General features: G+C 36.4%; 1 protein-coding gene across 1 annotated transcript in view; it reads left to right on the top strand.

Annotated features, from left to right (window-relative positions):
- Positions 1 to 19,889, top strand: part of LOC149530827 (uncharacterized) — a 54,166-nt gene that overhangs the window by 17,201 nt on the left and 17,076 nt on the right. The window contains exon 4 of the mRNA XM_089809701.1: positions 17,592 to 17,761. Within this exon, the coding sequence (XP_089665827.1) occupies positions 17,592 to 17,761 (170 nt within the window). The remainder of the gene's footprint in view (positions 1 to 17,591; positions 17,762 to 19,889) is intronic.

The raw sequence follows: 19,889 nt of genomic DNA, 5'->3' as shown, positions 1-19,889 counted from the left end.
TTTACATGTTGTGTATAATATAATAATAATACAACCATCTACTTTTGCGGTGTAGTCCAGTGAAAAGAAAGCTGGCTTAACAAATCCGACTCTGAGATTAGGAGAGAAAATGAGTGAAGTCTGAATGTAAATGCAGACGATATGGCTTGAATTAAGAATTCAATTTATACATGCCATGACTGATAGCCTGTGTTGATATTTTTATAGAAGAGTCTTTTAAGGTACAGTCGTGATTTGCAAGGAATTATTAGATAAGATAATACTGATCGATACAAGATGCTTCCTATTGATTTCTGATTGCTGCCAATATGAATTATCACTATTTTCTCTCTAGTCTTTGGTTATCTGCAATACAATATCCTTTGCGTTAATCATATACTGTCTCCCATGATATTTACTAAAATCTCTTATCCGAGGAGTTCGTAGCTGCTTTGATACCATGTTGATTTTAGGAGGATCGCTGCAAATGTACTAAGCACTGCCATTTATTTTGGTATGTTTAAATCGAGAATAAGTGATGAAGAGACATGTCCCTTTAGGGGACATGTATATTCATTAATTAGACAATAAATATAATAAAAACTTAATCATAGTTATATACATATTATTAATTTCTCTCATATAAACTTATATCTCATATATGATGAACACACACACACACATAAATTATATCTCTTATATAATAATATATAGATTTATTCGACAGAAGTTACCAGACATCAACACAAACAACTTTTCTCCCCTTCGGAAGAGGATATACCAAGGACAAATGCAAGAATGCTTCCCATTTTGGATAGGATTTAGGAAGTGGAGTCAAAATGTAGTATGACGATGCTGCCTCTGAAATTCGCTCATATGTCGTCATGTCCTTCTACAAAGATGTCATGAACCAATCAAGAACATACCTTATCACAACAAAAGGTGACAAATAAGGAACCAATTAAAATTGATTTTGAACAAGTGCCAAAGAAAAAGATGAAGTGACAACATTGGTGCCACAACTATCATCTAATTGGATAGATGTCTCTAAAAACTAATGGGAGTCTCCAAGCTCGAAGAAGCAGTCACACAAGCATGATGAACTTGAACCAATAATGTAACATATTAAGTGAAGGGAGAGACAAGACAATTATTGGGGTTTGGATCGCATATGGGACTCAAACCATAGGTCTATCCAAAGACAATGTAGAAGAATCTCCACCTATGACGAGGCTTTCATCAAAGAGAAGAGAAATCCTTTCAAACGTGTCTTCCAAATCTGAAAGTGGAGACTCCACAAACGATACACCAATATGTGACAAATAAGAATCCTAATTAGGAAGACAAATAGTATCTCTTGTGGCAATGAGTCACCAAAATCATCAACAAAAGATGAATGTGTGATCTCAGTTGGACAATTAGGAGCTACATGTGGAGTTTCCGGAGCATCATAACTCTCAAGTGCTGCAAAATATTCAATCTCCTCTAAGGTATCATCATTAAAGGGAATATTGTCAACATCATCAAGTTGAAGGAGACAATCCGAAACAAGATCATCTGGGAATGGAGGAACATGTAGATCTCCAATATGCTCCTAAATAAGTGTCCAGACTATGCGTGGGCATTGAATACCAATGAACTTGGAGTAGATATCGTGGTGGAAATCTGAACAGACTCAAACTAATCGATCCTTTTATATGATCATTCTTATCTCCCCAAACTAATTGCTTCCACTATGACTTTGGCATAGGAATGAGTCCACAAAGATGAGGCAAGAGATTAAGTCATCTACAATGTGTGATGATTCCTTTTGCCCATGACTCATAGTTACCCTTAGTCAAAGTTATTATAGAAGAATGTATTGCATAACCCATTATGACATTAATGATACACTTCTCACATCATAAATTGAGATCAACAAAAATTCATCCCAACTAGCTGATATCTATTACAAAGTATTTGGTAAATATTTGCTTGATATTAACAAAGATCGAGAGGTCAATATATACAAAAGAACAAAACGATGTTTCCTTAGGAAACGATCATGAAGAATAGAAACATTCTATTCTAGCTAAAAGAAAGCTAAATAAAGCTAACAACTAACTATTGACTAACTAATATTAGAAACATTCTAATATTTACAATAGATTACAATTAGATAACCATTAACTAATAATAGAGGTTTATCTATTATCGTAATACCCTCCCTTAATTGTAAATCTATCCACAACACCAAGTTGTCGTTTGAATTTAACAAACTTATTAGGACCAAGAGGCTTGGTGAGAATGTGTAGAGTCTGATCCGTGGTAGGAACATACTGCAAGTCTATTGTCCTCTCTTCAACCGGCTGTTGTATGCAGTGATAGTGGACATCCACATGCTTGGTTCGTTCATGGAAGATTGGATTCCATGCTAATTTGATAACGCCTTTGTTATCAACAAACAAAGTGGTTGGTCCTGCTGGTGACATCTGCATATCCCCAAGCATCCGACAAAGCCAAACAACTTCACAACCTACACTAATTGTCCCTCTGTATTCAATTTCTATATAGGAGAGAGAAACTGCTTGTTGCTTCTTACTGGTCCATGTGACGGCACCAGATCCCAAATTGAACACATATCCAAAAGTTGACTTTTCATTGTCAACAGAGCTTGCCCAATTTGAATCCGTGAACCCACTGAGTCTAGGAGTAGAACTTCGAGAGTAAACAAGTCCATAATTTGTAGTGCCCTTCAGATAACGAAGCACACGCTTTTCTGCCATCCAATGATCGGCCTTAGGAGTTGTCATAAAACGTGAGATGTAACTGACTGCGAAGCTGATAGCTGGCCTAGTAGCAGAGAGGTAGATGAGGCTGCCTACAGTTGTCTATATGTAGTATCATCAATGGGAGGAGAGCCACACTTGGCTGATAACTTGAGACCTTTCTCCATGGGTGTAGATGTAGACTTGCAATCCTGCTTACAGAATTTGTCTAACACAAGCCTGACATATTTGGACCGAGGGATGAATATACCAGAAGACTGTTGCCAAACCTCAAACATCGAGGCAATAATGCATGAGCCCAAGGTCAGTCATATCAAAAGACAGTCATAAATTCAGTTTGATTCCCTGAATAAAAAATGCGGAATTGCTAGAGATGATCAAATCATCCACATAAATAACCAGAAGGATGATGCCACTGTTAGTAGTCTTGATGTACAAATTTGAGTTTGACGAACTCCTCTGGAAGCCTTGATCATTGAGGTACTTATCAATTTTCATGTACTATGCCCTAGGGCCCTGCTTCAAGCCATAGAGAGCTTTCACTAATTGGAGAACCTGAGGTTCTTTACCGGCAACCTTGAAACTAGGAGGTTGCGTCATGTAGACCTTTTCGTGGAGATCAGCATCCGAAAAAGCACTCTTGACGTCCATCTGATGGACCTTCCAAGGAAACTGTGCTGCCATGGCTAGGACTAATCCGATTGTGCTCATCTTTGCAGTAGGGGCAAAGGTCTCCTCATAATCATTGCCCCGACGCTGAGAAAAACCCTTTGCAACTAAACAAGCTTTGCACTTATCCAAAGTACCATCAGATTTGCAACTAAACAAGCTTTGTAGTTATCGAAAGTACCATCAGATTTGTATTTGATTTTGTAAACCCATTTGCAGCCTATGGCTTTCTTCCCTAGTGGAAGATCAGAAAGGACTCAATTGTCATTCTTCAACAGGCTTTGGTGTTCAGATGTCATGGCCTGTCCCCACTCTGGAATTCCTTTAGCCTTGGAATATGTTTGAGGTATAAAATACATTGTGAATGTTGGCCATGAGAGCAAAGTAAACAAACTTTGTAGGTTTGCTCTTTTTCCGAGAAGTTCTCTCATTAGTGAGCTCATGATCACGAAGATCAGCAAGTGTCTTAGCCCACCACTTAAGCTGTAGAAGAGAATGACCAACATTAGCATAAGGAGATGCTCTATGATTAGGTTCCTCATTTGAAGAATTTGGATCAAACTCAGGTGAAGCATCTACGAATCTTGGTGATCCAACAGGAGAAGCTAGAGTGTCTGTACAGGGATCACTGGTATAATTGGAGCTGTAGGAGCTATTGGAGGCCTCCAATCAGGTGGACCTAATGGAAGTCTAACTCCCAAATCATGAGCCTTCATAGGCTGGTTTGCTGGATTAGGAACTAGAGAAACATGCATGAATGGTCTTCGCTGCTCATCAAAGACTACATCACGACTGTACAGGAGACGGGATGTCGTAGTGTCGATTAAGTGGTAGGCTTTGTGAATATTATTGTATCCAACAAGCATGAGTTTTTGACTCTTCGCATTCAAATTGGTGCAGGACGCATCAGGGATCCAAACAAAAGCAAGGAAGCCAAAAACTTTCAGGTGACTGATTTTGGGCTTGCGACTTGACCAAACCTCTTTCCACAGTCTTACCTTTGACCACCACTGTGGATGACCGGTTCAAAAGATAAACTGCAGTATTAACTACTTCGAAACATGTCTGTATTCGAGCATGGATCGAGCCATCTCGATGATTGTTCTGTTTTAATGTTCAACTACACTATTCTGTTGTGGTGTATGGGGTGTGGTTGACTGGTGTTTGATGCCATGAGTATCCAAGAAGCTAGAGAATTCATTGGAACAAAATTCCCCCTATTGTCTGATCTAAGAGTAATAATAGATTTCCCAGACTCTTTTTCAACTAAAGGTTTAAACTTTTGAAAGACAGGAAATGCATCTAATTTTTGTTTAAGAACAAATACCCACATTTTTCTACCGAAATCATCAACGACAGAAAATATTTGGACCCAAGAATAGGAGTGACCATAGGGCCACATATATTAGCATGAACAAGCTGAAGTACCTGAGGAGCTCGACATGAATCACCACTGGTGAAAGGTGTGCGATGTTGCTTTGTAGCCTAGCATGCATCACAAACTCCAAGATGTTAAATTTGAATCTCTGGCAATCCGAGGACAAGCTCTCTTCCCGAGCAAGTTGAGAGAGATAATGCACATTTAAGTGCCCATATCGCTGATGCCAAAGTGTGCTAACAGAAGAACATCGAGCAACCATAGCTAAGTCTTAAGAATCACTAGAATCAGTTTGTCGGAAAAGACCATGATCCTCAAGACCCACTGCAACAATAGACACTACAACAATAGACTGAGTCACTCTATTAGTCATGATACACTGATGTGAACTGAAGGTGGCATCCATCTGTGGAGAATGTTGCAGTAACTGATTGGGAGTAGATTTAGTTCCATTCATGGAACGTAGTACACATCGAGGAAAATGAGATTTCTCCCAGTAGACTGAATCTGAATGTTGCCTTTGCCAACAACAGTGTACCCTTCTCTGCCACCAAAAATAACAGAATCTGAATAAGGTTGGTAGTTAGTGAACTAGTAATTGCGATGGGTGAAATGACGAGAGGCATCTGAATCAATATACCAAGCAGACAACTTCACATGATTTGCAGGTCTTTTAGCTATGAAGGTGTAAAAAACAAATTTTGTCTGCTCAATGTGCTTTGCATTGTTCGTTTTGGGCTGCGAATCTAATTACTTAGATTGGGCATCTAAATGTTTTCGACATTCAAATTTCATGTGACCAAACTTGTGGCAATAATTGCATTAAATGTTCTTCTTCCGAGAGCCTTTTGAAGCTGGAGCAGAGGACTTCTGTTGAGAAGACTGCTGGGAGCCTTCTAAAGCTGGAGCAGAGGACTTCTGCTGAGAAGACTACTATGACTTGCCTTTATCCTTTTGGAAGGATTTAGCAGCAAAGACTTGCTCTATGGAGGTGGAGCTGGAACTACTACCGAATTGTTGTTTCCATCGATCTTTCTAAAGTATAAGTGTGCAAAGATCTGTGAACTTTAGATCAACACTAGAAGACGTGATGTTGAGAGTCTCGATAAAATGCTCGTAGGACTTGGGTAAACTCTGTAGATGATAACCACAATGTCCTCTTCCTCCATCTTGTGGCCAATGACAAGCAATTGATCATGGATTTCCTGAATCCTATTCAGGTGAGCCAAGAGTGATGTTCGCTCATCCATGATAATAGAAAATAGAGTGTTCTTCAAAAAGAAAGCTTTGCTTTTGTTAGAAGTCTCATGAAGTTTCTTGAGATGTGCCCATATCTCGGTTGCTGGCTTGTCGGATGGAATCTGAGAGAGATGTTCATCAACTACGTATAAATTTGAGAAGCATCACTGCCTCCCGATTATTCAGATCCCATGTATCCCGATCAGTACTAGGGGTAGTCGGATGCTGTTTAACACTTAGAACAATTTGATCAGTAATCCGATTTTCAAAAATTGCTATTATCCATTGCTTCCAAGTGCCATAATTCCGACCATTGAATTTTGAATTTCTCTCGAGCAAAATATTAGTCAGAGATGTCATAGCACGTTTTCAATGAAAAAGTGTGAAAATCTGTGAAGACATGTACATTAAGGCAAAAAAAATGGAAGACCCAAAAAAATTGAAGGGTTACCCATAAGAGAGCTTGAAACACCCAGAAAGAATATGTTGTTGACTTTTGGATCCGCTAGCCCAAAAATTGAGGCACGAAAATCATGGCCCCCAAAAAATTTGACAACCTAGTTGATCTCTCAAAAAACCCACCAAGAATTTGTGATTAGAAAAAAATTTCGACCCCAAAGATTAGGTTTTCGAATAGAAACATCCTGGGCTGGAAAAGCTTGAAATCAATTGCGAATCTACAACAAAAAACACAGTTTCTAGGCGCGAATCTCTTACAAAGGGTTTTAAGAAACCCTTGGCATTGCTCCCAGCCCTGGATGTGTAGAAAAAATGGACAAAAATGCATGAAAAACAATCTTGTTTTTTCAAAAACGGCTAGGAAAAAACGTGAATATTGATGGTTAATATTCTCAAACAAACCCTAGTTCGAAGCAAATATTTTAGAGAAATAATTTCAAAAAAAGGGTCTAATAATTTCAAAAAAGAAATTATGATTTTCGAAATTTTTTAAAGAAGTGTTGATACCATATTACTAAGTAATTGGTAAATATTTGCTTGATAAATAGAGACCAATAGGTCAATATATACAAAAGAATAAAACAATGTTTCTTTAGGAAACGATCGTAAAGAATAGAAACATTCTATTCTAGCTAAAAGAAAGCTAAAGAAAGCTAACAACTAACTAGAGACTAACTAATATTAGAAACATTCTAATATTTACAATAGATTATAAATAGATAACCATTAACTAATAATAGAAGTTTATCTATTATTGTAATAATATCAGCATAAGACTAAATTTAGAGAATAGAGGAAACCCTTCATGTAATGATTAATTAAATATAAAGATCTTAACAATTGAAATTCCAAAAATGGTAAAGAGTCAACATATTTAGTATGAAAATACAAGATTTATATTATGACTAACAAGTTGCTAAAGATAAGAGGAGAATTTAGCTGCTAATTGCCGAGGTGTATTGCTTCTTTGGGTGCTATGGCTCAGCATAAGCTCGGTCCTAAGTGAGTCATTTGGCTTCAAGAAGATATCCAACCAATTTTCCTCAACAAGGCCATAGACACCAAAGCAAATCACGATGAAATGTAGGTTTCTCTCCAAAGAAGCTCGTTGAGGCCAAAAACCTTCAATATCCTCTGAAACAAAATGGGGTAGGTAGGGACTGGTCTCTTCCACACCATTAGAATACCATAATTAGATGCTCGAGGGATATTAAGATCATCCCTAATGTTAACCAAGATCGTATCCAAATCCAATAAGATTTTCCTTAATAAAAAATTCTCGACATAGCTGGGCTATGCTGTCTTTATCATTAAAAAGATGCATAGCTATAACTGTCAACATAGATGAAATGTTTGCGTTTGCTCGAAAGTTGTCATTATAGTGGACAAACTGCTTCCCTAGGCTTTTCAAGACTGCTTGCCAAATTACCTTATCGTGGACATCAACAATTTGGCAGATCCTATCTAGGGCAATAGCTTCGTGAAAGGCCATTTACCTAGTTGGGATACAAAGCTTAATTTGAGTTTCCATAACAAACTCAGAGAGAGGCAAGACATAGTTCGAAGATGGGATGAAGCAAGTAAAACCACTGCCGAATGCTATAAATGCATAAGAGGAGGGGGCTGGCATGGAGGCCAACTATTAAACCATGATGACTTAATGAGGATAGTAGATAAAAAATAATGATTTTGAAAGTGAAAATTAATAATGGCTCATACGCTAAGGGCATAACAGCTGCAATATCCATCTCAAGCAATATAAACAAATCTTTGTAAACTCTTACTTGAGCGCTCGGAGTCAGAAAGTAAAGGACTACTATCCTTACCATAATTGACTAGGTAGACATGTAATTGACCCATCAGCTCCTTTATTGGCTATCTCATCTGCTTTTTGATTGCCTTCGCTATAGATATGGTTAAATGTTGACGTCTTCATTTAAAAAAAAAAAGATGGTTCTAGCTAGGAGAGAATCAAGTTTCCAGTTAAAGATACCCCTTTATGAAGGCCATTAATGATTATTACCAAGTCCCCTTCAATTTCAACGTTTTGGATCCCAATCCTAGAACATAAGAGAAGCCCTTCAATTAAGGTTAATAATTCTGCTTCATTATTAGACGCCATCCCTACATGCTTAGCTAACTTCTTTGCCTTGACTATCATTAATGCAAGATCCTATACCTGCGATGCCTAAGGTTTCCTCTCTAGCCCTGTCAAAGTTCAATTTATACCATCCTAGTTTAGGCTGTTGCCAAATGCAGAGCTTCCTTTTATCAATCTTGATACTACCTCGACTAGTAAAAGGAGGAATCTTTAGACACATCCATCCTAGTTTCATTTCTCATCCCAAGAGATCATTTTAAGATCACTCCTCGAATGAGAGATTTTGTTGTTGAGATTTTCAACTATTACTCCTTTAATTTTTATAATTAATTGATCACTATTAAAGGGACATAAATAACAATTACATGCAAATATAACCAATATCAAAAAATAATAAAGCACACAAAAGAGAACACAAGATAGAAAGATGTTACGTGGTTCACCCAATCCTCGGGCTATGTCCACCAAACAACGAGTCCAATATTCTTATTATCCGGTGATTACAACCTAATTACAATTAGTAATCCCTTACAACTCAATACCGCCGCAAGAAGCTACTATCACATCACACATAATGAAATCCCTAACCCTAAGCCATTTTATACAAGCTTTTGCCGCTTACAAAATTAGGGCTAGATAATTTTGACAAGTTAACCCAAAAAACCCTTTGACGAGTCAACCTTGGGAAATGGTTGACGAGTCAACTCAAAAATCCTAGAGGAGTCAAACAATATATTTTTTTCTGGGGCAATGCTGCAAACCCCAAAGAATTTATGAAAAGTGTATAGTGTTTACCTAATCAGTCACCACATATCAACATTAGATAGCTCGTTATTTTTAAAGGTTCACAATTCCTTTCTTTCCATAATTCCCAAATCAGTATTGAAGAGGTAGTGATCCACAAACCCTTAAAAATACAAATAGATGTGAGTAGAGGCCAAGCCTACAACATGCTTTGGATAGATGCAGGGAAAGCAATTTTAAATCTGAGCCTATTTAGCAGCCAAGCCCAATATTGAATAGAGTAATCACAGCTTAGTAGAATGTGGTCCATGAATTCTTTTTCTTTAGAATATAATAGGTAGATGCTAGGCCCTTGAAAGCCCATTATTTAAGATTATCAAAGGTAAGAATTTTGTTTTGGAGGGCAAGCAAAGAGAAGCAGCTTGCTTTGGGAATACATAATTTATCCCAACAGATAAATAGTGGGAGATCCTTGTTGGTCTTAACTCTTAATTACAAAGGTACATGTAATCATCTTTTGTGTTGTAATTGCCAGATTTTGAACCATCCCAGACAAGGATATTTGGCCCTAAGTTGAAGGAAATGCTTCTTTTGCTAAGGATTTCTTCAAGGAGAACCCTTTGTCTGTCAGGAATCCCTAAGCCTTTGAAAGATTTCCATTTCCAACCTTGTGAAAGGTCTCCATTAAGGGCATCAACATAGTCCTTAGCAAAAATACCTCAACTAGATTCAAGAATAGGCCAGACTGAGAAGCCTGCTAACTTACAAATAGGTTTAAAAACTTCCCAAGAGTCAATCCAAAACCTAGCCTTATGCCCATCCTGCAAGTTCCAAGTTGATTTTCCTGAATGATGAATCTGCATTCTAACAGAAAATTACAAATTCGGGAGTCTTTTGGAGGATTATTGACTCGAAGGATAGAAGTATGATCTACAAATCTCAAGTATTTATGATCAAGGATTCGTACCTATTTTAAATGTGGATACTTATACATTCTCCAAATTAGCTTTGCTCCCAAAGCTTTACCTTGATCTTGCAAATTCTTAATTCCAAAACCTTCTTCCTCTTTTGGCCTAGCGATATTGCCCCAAGCCATAAGAGAGTTTTTTTTGGTCTGATGAGCCCTGCCAAAGGAATGCTCTTAATATCTTATTGAAGCCTTCATACTTCCGTATAGGAAGCTTAAAACAGGACAATCTAAAGATGGGAAGAGCAGACAATACTGATTTAAGCATTAGAACTCTACCAACTAATGATAGCCACTTACTTGTCCAAGAGCTAATTCTTGAGTGAGTTCTATCCAACAAGTCATCCCCAAGACTTAATGATCTAACACCTAAATCCAAGGGTTGACCTAGATATTTGCAAGAAAGAGCTTCTTTCGTGAAGTTTCAGAATTTTGTAGATTTCTTTTTCATTACTTTGATTTTGTCTCACCCTGAGGATCAAAATATTGGATCAAGGAGGCTATTGAAGGTTTTAGCCTCCGTGACAACCCCCATACCATGTCCACAAATTGTTGATGGGTAGTAGGATCCAAATTACTAGTTATGCTTAATCCCTTTAAAGATCCCTGATACATTTGATATGAAATAGAACTGCCTAATGCTTCAACAATTATGATGAATAGGAAGGGGGATATAGGATCCCCTCGCCTTAGACCTCTAGAGGTAGAGAAAAAACCTTTCGGGGTTCCATTGACCAAGACAAACATCTCAAGGGTAGAAATACATTCAAAGATTAAATTCATCCAAGATGTTGAGAAACCAAAGGCTTCTCGACATTTACAAAGGAACCTCCAATCTACTTTATCATAAGCTTTGCTAATATCCAGTTTAATTAGCATTCGAAGGTTACTATTCTTTTGAAGAGAATGAATGGCCTCTTGGGCATTAGTTATACCAATTTGTTTCTCACTGATGATCAGAGGGTGAAGTTTCTGAAGTCTATTTATTAATGTTTTTGTAAGTAGCTTGTAAAGAGTATTGCATAAGGCTATGGGTCTGAAATTAATTAAATTCTTGGGGTTGTCCTTTTTGGGAATCAATACAAAGAGGGTTTTGTCGAGTGATACCATCCCCCATGAAGTCCATTAGGTCCAGGAGATTTATCCACATTCATTTGAAATAGTGCAGATTCTAATTCATCTTTTGAAAACTTTTTCATCAAGGATTGGTTTTGATCTCGATTGATTAATTTTGGAATGTTAACTAGGAAGTTTTCTTGGGTTGATAGTTTAGAACCTTCCAAGTTATTATGGATATCTGAAAAAACCCCTACTGCCTTAGAAGCAATGGAAGCTGAATCATCTAGAAGATTGCCCTCCCTATTGCTGATCTTAGTAATTGTATTTACTGATCGTCTTAATTTGGTGCTATAATGGAAGAATTTAGTATCCCTATCCCCTTCTTCCAACCATGTGTTCGGAGACTTTTGTTTCTAGAAAAATTCTTTAGCCAAGATGTTTTAATATTTAATCATTAATTCTCTCTCTTGGATATAATTTTTCATTCATTCCAAATCTGAACACTTCTTCATTTGTTGTCTTTCAATTGTCAAAGTGATCCTTATTCCATTGGATGAGATTACGTTTGATGGTTTTGAGTTTTTGGATAATTTGGAAAAGTTTAGAGCCAGAGACAGTGGTATTATGCCACCATTCATCTATTTTGTGAATCAGAGAATCATCCTTAAACCAAATTTGTTCAAATTTAATAGGACACCATTTAGGGGGTTCATTTGATACAAGATTAAGCATGACTACGAAGTGATCCGAGCTTGAAAGAGGAAGGGTTTCGGCTTGAAGAGTTAAGTTGAATGAGTTGAAGTTACCATGGATGAAGAATCTATCCAATTTTTCCATGACAAAGCTAAAGCCTTTCCTCCTAGTATTTTAGGTAATGGCATTATTAGATGTTGTAATCTCCAAAAGTGCTGATTTATTCACCCAAGTATTAAAATCAAGAGAGGCTTGTGATATCTTATGTTTGCTCTCTTATTTTTCATCATTATTAAGTATTGCATTAAAATCTCCCCCAATTATACCTGAGAGGTCTGGATGAGATTTGAAGAAATATTCAATTTCTTGCTAGGTAGATAATTTTTCATTTGTATGAATAGGACTATAGACATTAATCAGTAACAAAGATAAATTTGTTTTAATGTGCCTTATAAAGTAGCTGATCTAGTTTTACCCAACCTTCTGGCGGGAAATAAAAATAACTCTAGGGTCCCAAATGATGGCCAGTCCACCCACCAGATGTCCCCTCTATAGGGCTACTAGTTTTTTTTTCTTATGCCCAAGTTCAATTCAAATGAATCCAAGTTAATCTGTTGAATTAGGAATAATTCCAGATGAAGGGAATTGATAGCGCGCTTAGTTAAGCGCTTTCTGTCAGGGGCATTTAAACCCCTAACATTCCATGTAATGAGCTTCATGATTCCTTGGGAAAAGGACCTTACCCTTTTTGTACAAGATATCCGTGAGTTTAGTCTATCCTTCAATTTACCCATCTTTAATTTTTAATTCTAAAAGGGATTTCTTCCCTCTTTTTTCATTAACCTTGGCACAGTCCAAAGTTCCCTAGTACTTATTAGTTTGATCTATCCCTCTTATATTTTCCTAACTGGTAATGTCTATAAGATCCTTAATTAAGTCTTCTTTGGAGTAGTTTACTTCCCCCATCTCAAGGGGTTTTTCAACCGTCAGGTTCTTCTGAATCATACTTTCCTTTGTCCACAATCTCAAAAGGCATTAATAAGATCTTCAGTTAAATCATAGAAAACTTCTCAATCTTTCTATTTTCTTGGCTTTAGGTTTCCAAGTCACCATTCACAAATGTGGGAGTAATGAAATATTAGGCCTCTTTTGAGAAGATATGACCACATCAGGGGATATGTTAGGAGTGGTTGGGCTCCCACAACTTTTATTATTCTTCGAGCATGGGGCCAAATTATCCTCAATACTATTCATTACTTGGATCTTTTCCTTCAAGTTTGTCTCTAAGGAAACAACAGTAGGGGAGATAGGGGGAGATATTCCTTCCATGATCTTGTCTTGACCTCCCTCACTTTGGGAAGGAGGGGCTTAAGCAAGGGGTTTGTTTGAGTTGCATTATTTTGCTTAGAAATAACAAAACCCCACCCTCATTAAATTGAATAGAAATATTAGGTTCTTTATTGGATTGGATGGAAGGAACCTCAATAGGAGGCCGAGAACTAGCCTTCCTTTGCTTGCAAGGGCATCGTGAGGTTGATATAAATACTTACCTGCTCGCCAAAGGAGGTCTTCAACCATTGCTCAACCTGGCTTGCAAATTGCTCTGAACCACACCATTTAGCAAATTAGCCATTGCTACTGCAATACTCCCACATGCTTTCAGTGTAGATATTATTTTAAATAAGGGTCTAGGATCTTTAATAGCATGGGCTCAGGCAATCTTAGGGGCCGAGACAATCAATGGAGAAGCTGAAGGAACTAATGGAGCCCTCGATATATTCCTTCCTACCTGCACTGAGTCCACCACAAGGGGTGCTCATGATGGAGATGTCGCCCTATTGGAGGAGCATTAGGGTTTGATGCCCTAGACCCTAAAGGAATGCAATTGGCACCCTGCTAGATTTGAAGATCTTGGAATAGGAATTGCCTAAGCATCATTCACCATTTTTAGGGTTTTTCCCCTCGCTTGCCTTCAACTCGACGCCATCCCTCATCATGTAAAGAGACACTTGAAGTTAGCTGGAGTGGACATATTCATAGAGGATCATTTTCTTTTATTGCCATAAGCCATTGATCTACTGGCTGAATTCGACCTAGGCAGATAGAAAGATATTTAGAAGAAAAACCCTCAATAGCCTTATTAGCTGGTTGAAAAGGAAGAGATGGAGATGATCTATCGGTCTCCTCTTGAACAGCTTCCTACCTTTCCTTTATTACACTCTCATAGGTATATTCCTATGGCAAGCCATTGAAATGAAAAATAGGAATAAGAACAGCAACTCGATTCCCACACCACTTACAGCTGTTTGTCTGCAGTTTGCCACTGCCACCACTTACATCAATTGAAAGGGCCATAACAGCATAATAAAGATGCACTTAATAGAGAACAATTCAAAACATTGAAGTCCACATGCAAAAAGCATATGAACAATCTCACTTCTCTTCATTTCTTCATAAAAATCTTGACCAATATGTGTGAACTCTTCCTAGTTATCACAAAACACCATATGAAAAATAAAATGCACCAACCTTCCCTTTAAGTTTTAACATTTATGCTAGTTATAAAAGAACCGAAGAAAAGCTTCTCTAACTAGGAAGCTTTCACGAAAATACTACTATAAACATATTAAGAAGTGTTAAAATAGTTGATCAGATTTACCGAGGTGATTTTATTTTGTGTGTTTAGTAATTCCTGATAATTGATCTCAATGTAGTACTCTCAGAAATTATCTGTTCCTTTGAACTGCTGGTTTGATGTTATTTGTAGTACTGATTTGTACCTTTAAATATTTATTAGTATTTTCAGCTTCGATCAACACTTGAGGACTGTATTAATGTTCTGTGTTTGCTGTGTTTGATAGGGCTGCCAATGTTATCTTATAGCAGACTGTGGAGAGATGTCCACAGAGGATTGTGTCTCCACATATTGTGGAGGCACGATCCTCTGCAGACGTGTTTCCCAGTCTGCATGGGTGGCAACTGTTCCATCGACAACCCTCTCTCAAACACCGATTTGTAATTGGTCAACCATCAATATTAACAATATTCAATTGTAATTTGGTGATCGGTATAAACATAAATTTATGTATAATTGATATATATATATAAAATTTTTTGTGTATCACATTTTATACTAATTTCTTCAATTATACATAAATGTTCAAATTTGATTTTCTCTATTAAATATATATTATATATGTAAAATAAAGAATTATTCTTTATTACATCTCATATATAATTTGTCACACAACTTTTATCCAACTGAAGCTACAAGAACATTAACAAGAAGGCCTAAAATTTAAATGCTGCTTCAATACATCTTGCTAGTTTGAGAGGCAGGTGTAGGTAGCTTTATAGGAGCTTGATTTACTTCACAATTTGTCAGAAATCTTCAGAAGTGTTCAAATTTTACCTGCAATGCTGACAGCACATGCTTATTGTTGTTACTATTCGTAATGAATTTTCCACATAATAATTTTGTTTCTAATTTTGACTCATTCTGATTTGGACGACATTATTTATTGCCATGGAATCTCCATCCGCAGTCAGCTTTTTCATATAATGAGATGCCCTTGCTGCCAACCCTCTAATTACATATTCCTACTAAGCTTCATTGTTCATTCTGATCCCTAAAAATAGGGAACCTGCATACACAAAGCTCTCTTTCAAATCTTTGAGGGCAAATCCTCTTGCATTTCCTGGGATACCCCTTGAAGCATAATTAAAATTCAGTTCTACAAATTGAAAATTATCAAGTTGGTGAGCCCTCATTTTACTTTTCTCTAGTTATTAGTTGTTTTGGGCTTTCAATATTTTTATCCAGTTTTTTACACTTGACCCTTTAAAAGGGCTCTATTTTTGAATTGTTGTAAATTATTACTATCATAATAAGTAGATATATTAATTTGCTAAAGTATACATATTTATTTGATCAGATGTACCTAAGCCATAGTTAAAATTGCTTCCCAATGTATATTAGAAAAGTTTAAGTCAGTTAAGAAAATCACCAAATATTCTCCAATTCTTGTTATTTCGGAGATGGTGATCTTATGTCACCAAAGTTCTGTTTCAATTGTTATATGTTTTTTGAAATGATGTCACCAATATGCCAGTGTACTCCCCTACCAAACGAAGAAAATTTCATACCGGCATTTATTTTGAGTACGGAAATGGATATCAAATGCAGGAAAGGATTTATAAATCTAACTTTTCCTATAGATTTCCTGTTGCTACCTGGCAATGTACAGTTCAGGAAATTTAGAATTTCAAAGAAATAATATTTCTATATTTTCTTCAAGATGAAATGCTTTCCTAACAAAGACATGGAGCAAGGATTATGACATCTTAAATGACAGGTGATTAAAGAAGGAAAGTAAGGTGCTTTTTTTAATTTCAGGGAGATGAAAAAATATCTCTGGATTGACAGCATTGGAGTTTCTTACTCTCTAATGGGTTAATATAGATGGAATTATTTTCTGCCAAGGGGCTTAAGGATTAGCTTGTAGATGTTCCAGGATTGGTGATTAAATGAGTAAAGTGGATGTGTGAATTGGTTAAATGATGGCAAAAAAATCTCTATGAATTGGGACTATTGAAGTTTCAAACTTTGGAAATAGGTAAATTAGAGGAATTGTTTTCTGACAAAGACTTGAGCAAGGATTAGCTTGTATATGTCTTATATGACAGGTGGTCTGATAAAGAAAATAGATGCCGAAATTGGTTCAGGGAGGATGTAAAATTATCTATGGATCAAGGGTATTAGAGTTCGTTGTTTTGGTAATAGGTGTATTATAAGGGACTACTGAAATTTTCAAATAATCTTTGACACTCAGACAATAAGCTTGCATTAGAGTGGTAGATCTATATATCGTTCAATGACATCTCCCTGCTTATGTACAGATTTAGGTCAATATCTAAGGAATTGAAAGTTTGAGTTGATATGCTTGTTTTAATATTAAAAAAAAGCACAGCTGTATTTTTCGCTGATACACTTTTTAAATATACTGTTTCAATATGAATGCCATTCACTTTTCAATGGTTTCAACATGACACAATATATAATTGCCATATCAATTGCCATATCAACCGATACATGCTTTCTACTTCAAATCTAGTTCAAGAGCAATTATTTTAGGGAGATGCATCTGTGAAGATTTTGGAAGCTTTGCATCTTTTTTTTTTTCAATTCAGCATACATTATATCATATTTGCATGTGGACCTGATTTCTTTTTCCTATCCTTGCCATTTAACTCTTTCACTAATTGAATTTTGTACACACCTTGTCACCCTTTTGCCTACAATTTAGGTTCTATTGGTACCCAGATAAGGTTATGCTGGGGATAGTTTTCATTTGCAGGTAGTCTATGTTGAACTTGTGCTTATGAATATGAAGTATTTATTCATGCATCATGATGTGAAATGTTTCTAAATGCTTGTATGTCTTGAGTCCTTGACAACTCAAGTCCTTCTTGCTTTGAAGTTGCTTTCTTCTCATGGATATATTTAGTCATTAATACTAGTTTTTTGTTTGTTAGGTTCAAGTGTTCGATGCCACTCGAGAAGTATATATCTGCACAGAGGACATGGAAGATGCTATCAATTCATTGAAATCAATGCAAGAGTGTGGTCCTACTATTGTTGAGCAGATGATCAGAAAACTCAATTCATCAATTTCTTTGATGTCATTAACACATCAGCCTAGAGGGTAAGATAATTAGATCAAAATATTTGGAAGTAATCCAAACATATTAGTGATCAAAAGTCTAAATTAAAGCGTAAAGAAGGGAAGACATTGCTTCCGATGCCTCCCCTTGGTTTATGGAAAGATTATGTGTCTTGAATCTTGATTCCTATTAAAGATGGTTTTAACTTCTTCTGTGTTTCCTCAAATTCTTGCTATACATAGAATCTATGGAGAATTAGATCATTTTTTGAAATCTTAAATAGTCTTTCTTCAGAGGAAGCCAAATTGAAGATATTTAATGTGAGAAATTTCTTGAAAGGTTTTTAAATTATTTTTTGAGGGAAGATTATGAATCCTTGAAGAGTTTGGTTTTCATGCCAGGGATAAAATGTTTTCTTTCATCGGTTAACACAATGAAGATGCCAGATATGAGGTATTCTGCAAGCAAGATGTTATCAGGACAAGTTCTTAAGGAAGGCCATGACTCTTTGATGTTGATGATTGTAGTTTCGTTGTCATTATGTGTTTAAACATTTCTTCTATCAACAATCAAAATCCTAAAAAGCATAGATGCAGCCATGCATCAAATTGGTTTTTCGTTTATGCTTCTGGGTCATAGCCAGACGCTACATCTTGAAATGGATTAGAAATAGTTTGAGAGTTTCCTCTCCAGGAAAGAATGCTGTGATGGAGCCTTTTGGAACTCAGAGATATAGCTCCATGTCAGTTATATAAAACATGGGGATTTTCTGTCATGTTATGTCTGTGATCACCATGCATAATTGTGAAGAATTCTTGCAACTCCTCAAAGTGTTATGAAAAACTTAAAAACATGGAGAAGTAGCAGAAGATTGGCATTGGAGAAAGATAGAATGACTCGTTCAACTGCATGTAGGCTGCCTTTTGCCTTGTGGACATTAAAAACATTCTGTCCATTCTTTGCTAGAATATTGAGGAGATTGACCGTGCATGTATTTAAAAAAAAATATTCCAATGTTATATTTGGAAACAATTTCTATTCATAGTTGTGAAGAATTTGTGCAACTCCTTAAAGTGTTATTAAAACTTAAAAACATGGAGAAGTAGCTGAAGAGGGGCATTGGATAAAGATAAAATAACTGGTTCAATACGCTTCCTTTGGCCTTGTGGACATTAAAAACATTATCCAGTCTTTACTAGAATAATGAAGAGATTGACCGTACACGTATTTTTAAAATTATGATAAATAAAATATTCCAACATAACCTTTTTTTGGTATTTTGGTCTGCTACGTAGTTCTTTGGCATCCTTGAGTATGGTTGGCACTTTTTGGCTTTTAAGTTATAATTTTTTTCATTAGATGCCATTTAATTGGCAATTTCTTTAATTGTTTGTCTGTGGTCAATTTCTGCTATTTATGCACAGGTCATGTGAAACTTGTCCAGGTCCTTGGTAAGGCTTGCAAATTTGTCCCTAAGGATTGACATGAGTTAATGTTCTTGCCAATTATGAACTGCTTTGTATTTTTGGTTTTGATCCTTATAAATAAGATTATGGTTGCTATCACGCTCATGCTATTATTGAGCAGTTTTTAGGTTGTATCTCTTATAAGCATATGTTTGTAGCTGGACCTGGACTATCCAAGAATGTAGTATCTCTAAAGTGTCCAGAAAAAAAGAAACTTCACTGTAGGTGTGCTTTTTAAAATTTGTTTCTTTCAGTTCATTGTTCTTGCCAACTTTGAACTGTGATTAATTTTTTATTTTGGTGCTTACAAGCGATTTTGTGATTGTATTGTCCTCATGCTGTAATGTGTGTATTGGATATGTCCAATAGCCTCATGTTCACTGCCAGACTTAGAATCACTGGGAATGCTACTGTTTGGAAGTATGTAGAATTGGGAATTTCACTAAGATCTTTTTGCCTAAACTTTTATTTATCATTTTAGCGATTCTGCTTACAATGCTTGATACACAGTTAAAGTATGTAGACATAGTTTGGCAGTTTTCTTACTGTGGAGCATTGTGTTGTCAGCTTCTAGTCACCTCATTGACAATGCCTCGTGTTGGCTGAGTTTCATGGACTGTGAACGAAATTTAGGCCTTTATTGAAACATCTTGTTTGCTTTCTTTGCCAAATTCATTCATCATTAGTGAGAACATTTCATTTT

Source organism: Cupressus sempervirens, chromosome 11 (genome assembly GCF_028749045.1).
Source record: "Cupressus sempervirens isolate cs-2001-9-10 chromosome 11, ASM2874904v1, whole genome shotgun sequence".
NCBI classification, from domain to species: domain Eukaryota; kingdom Viridiplantae; phylum Streptophyta; class Pinopsida; order Cupressales; family Cupressaceae; genus Cupressus; species Cupressus sempervirens.
Note: the sequence above shows the minus strand (reverse complement) of the source record. Positions and strands in the feature narration are given on the sequence as shown.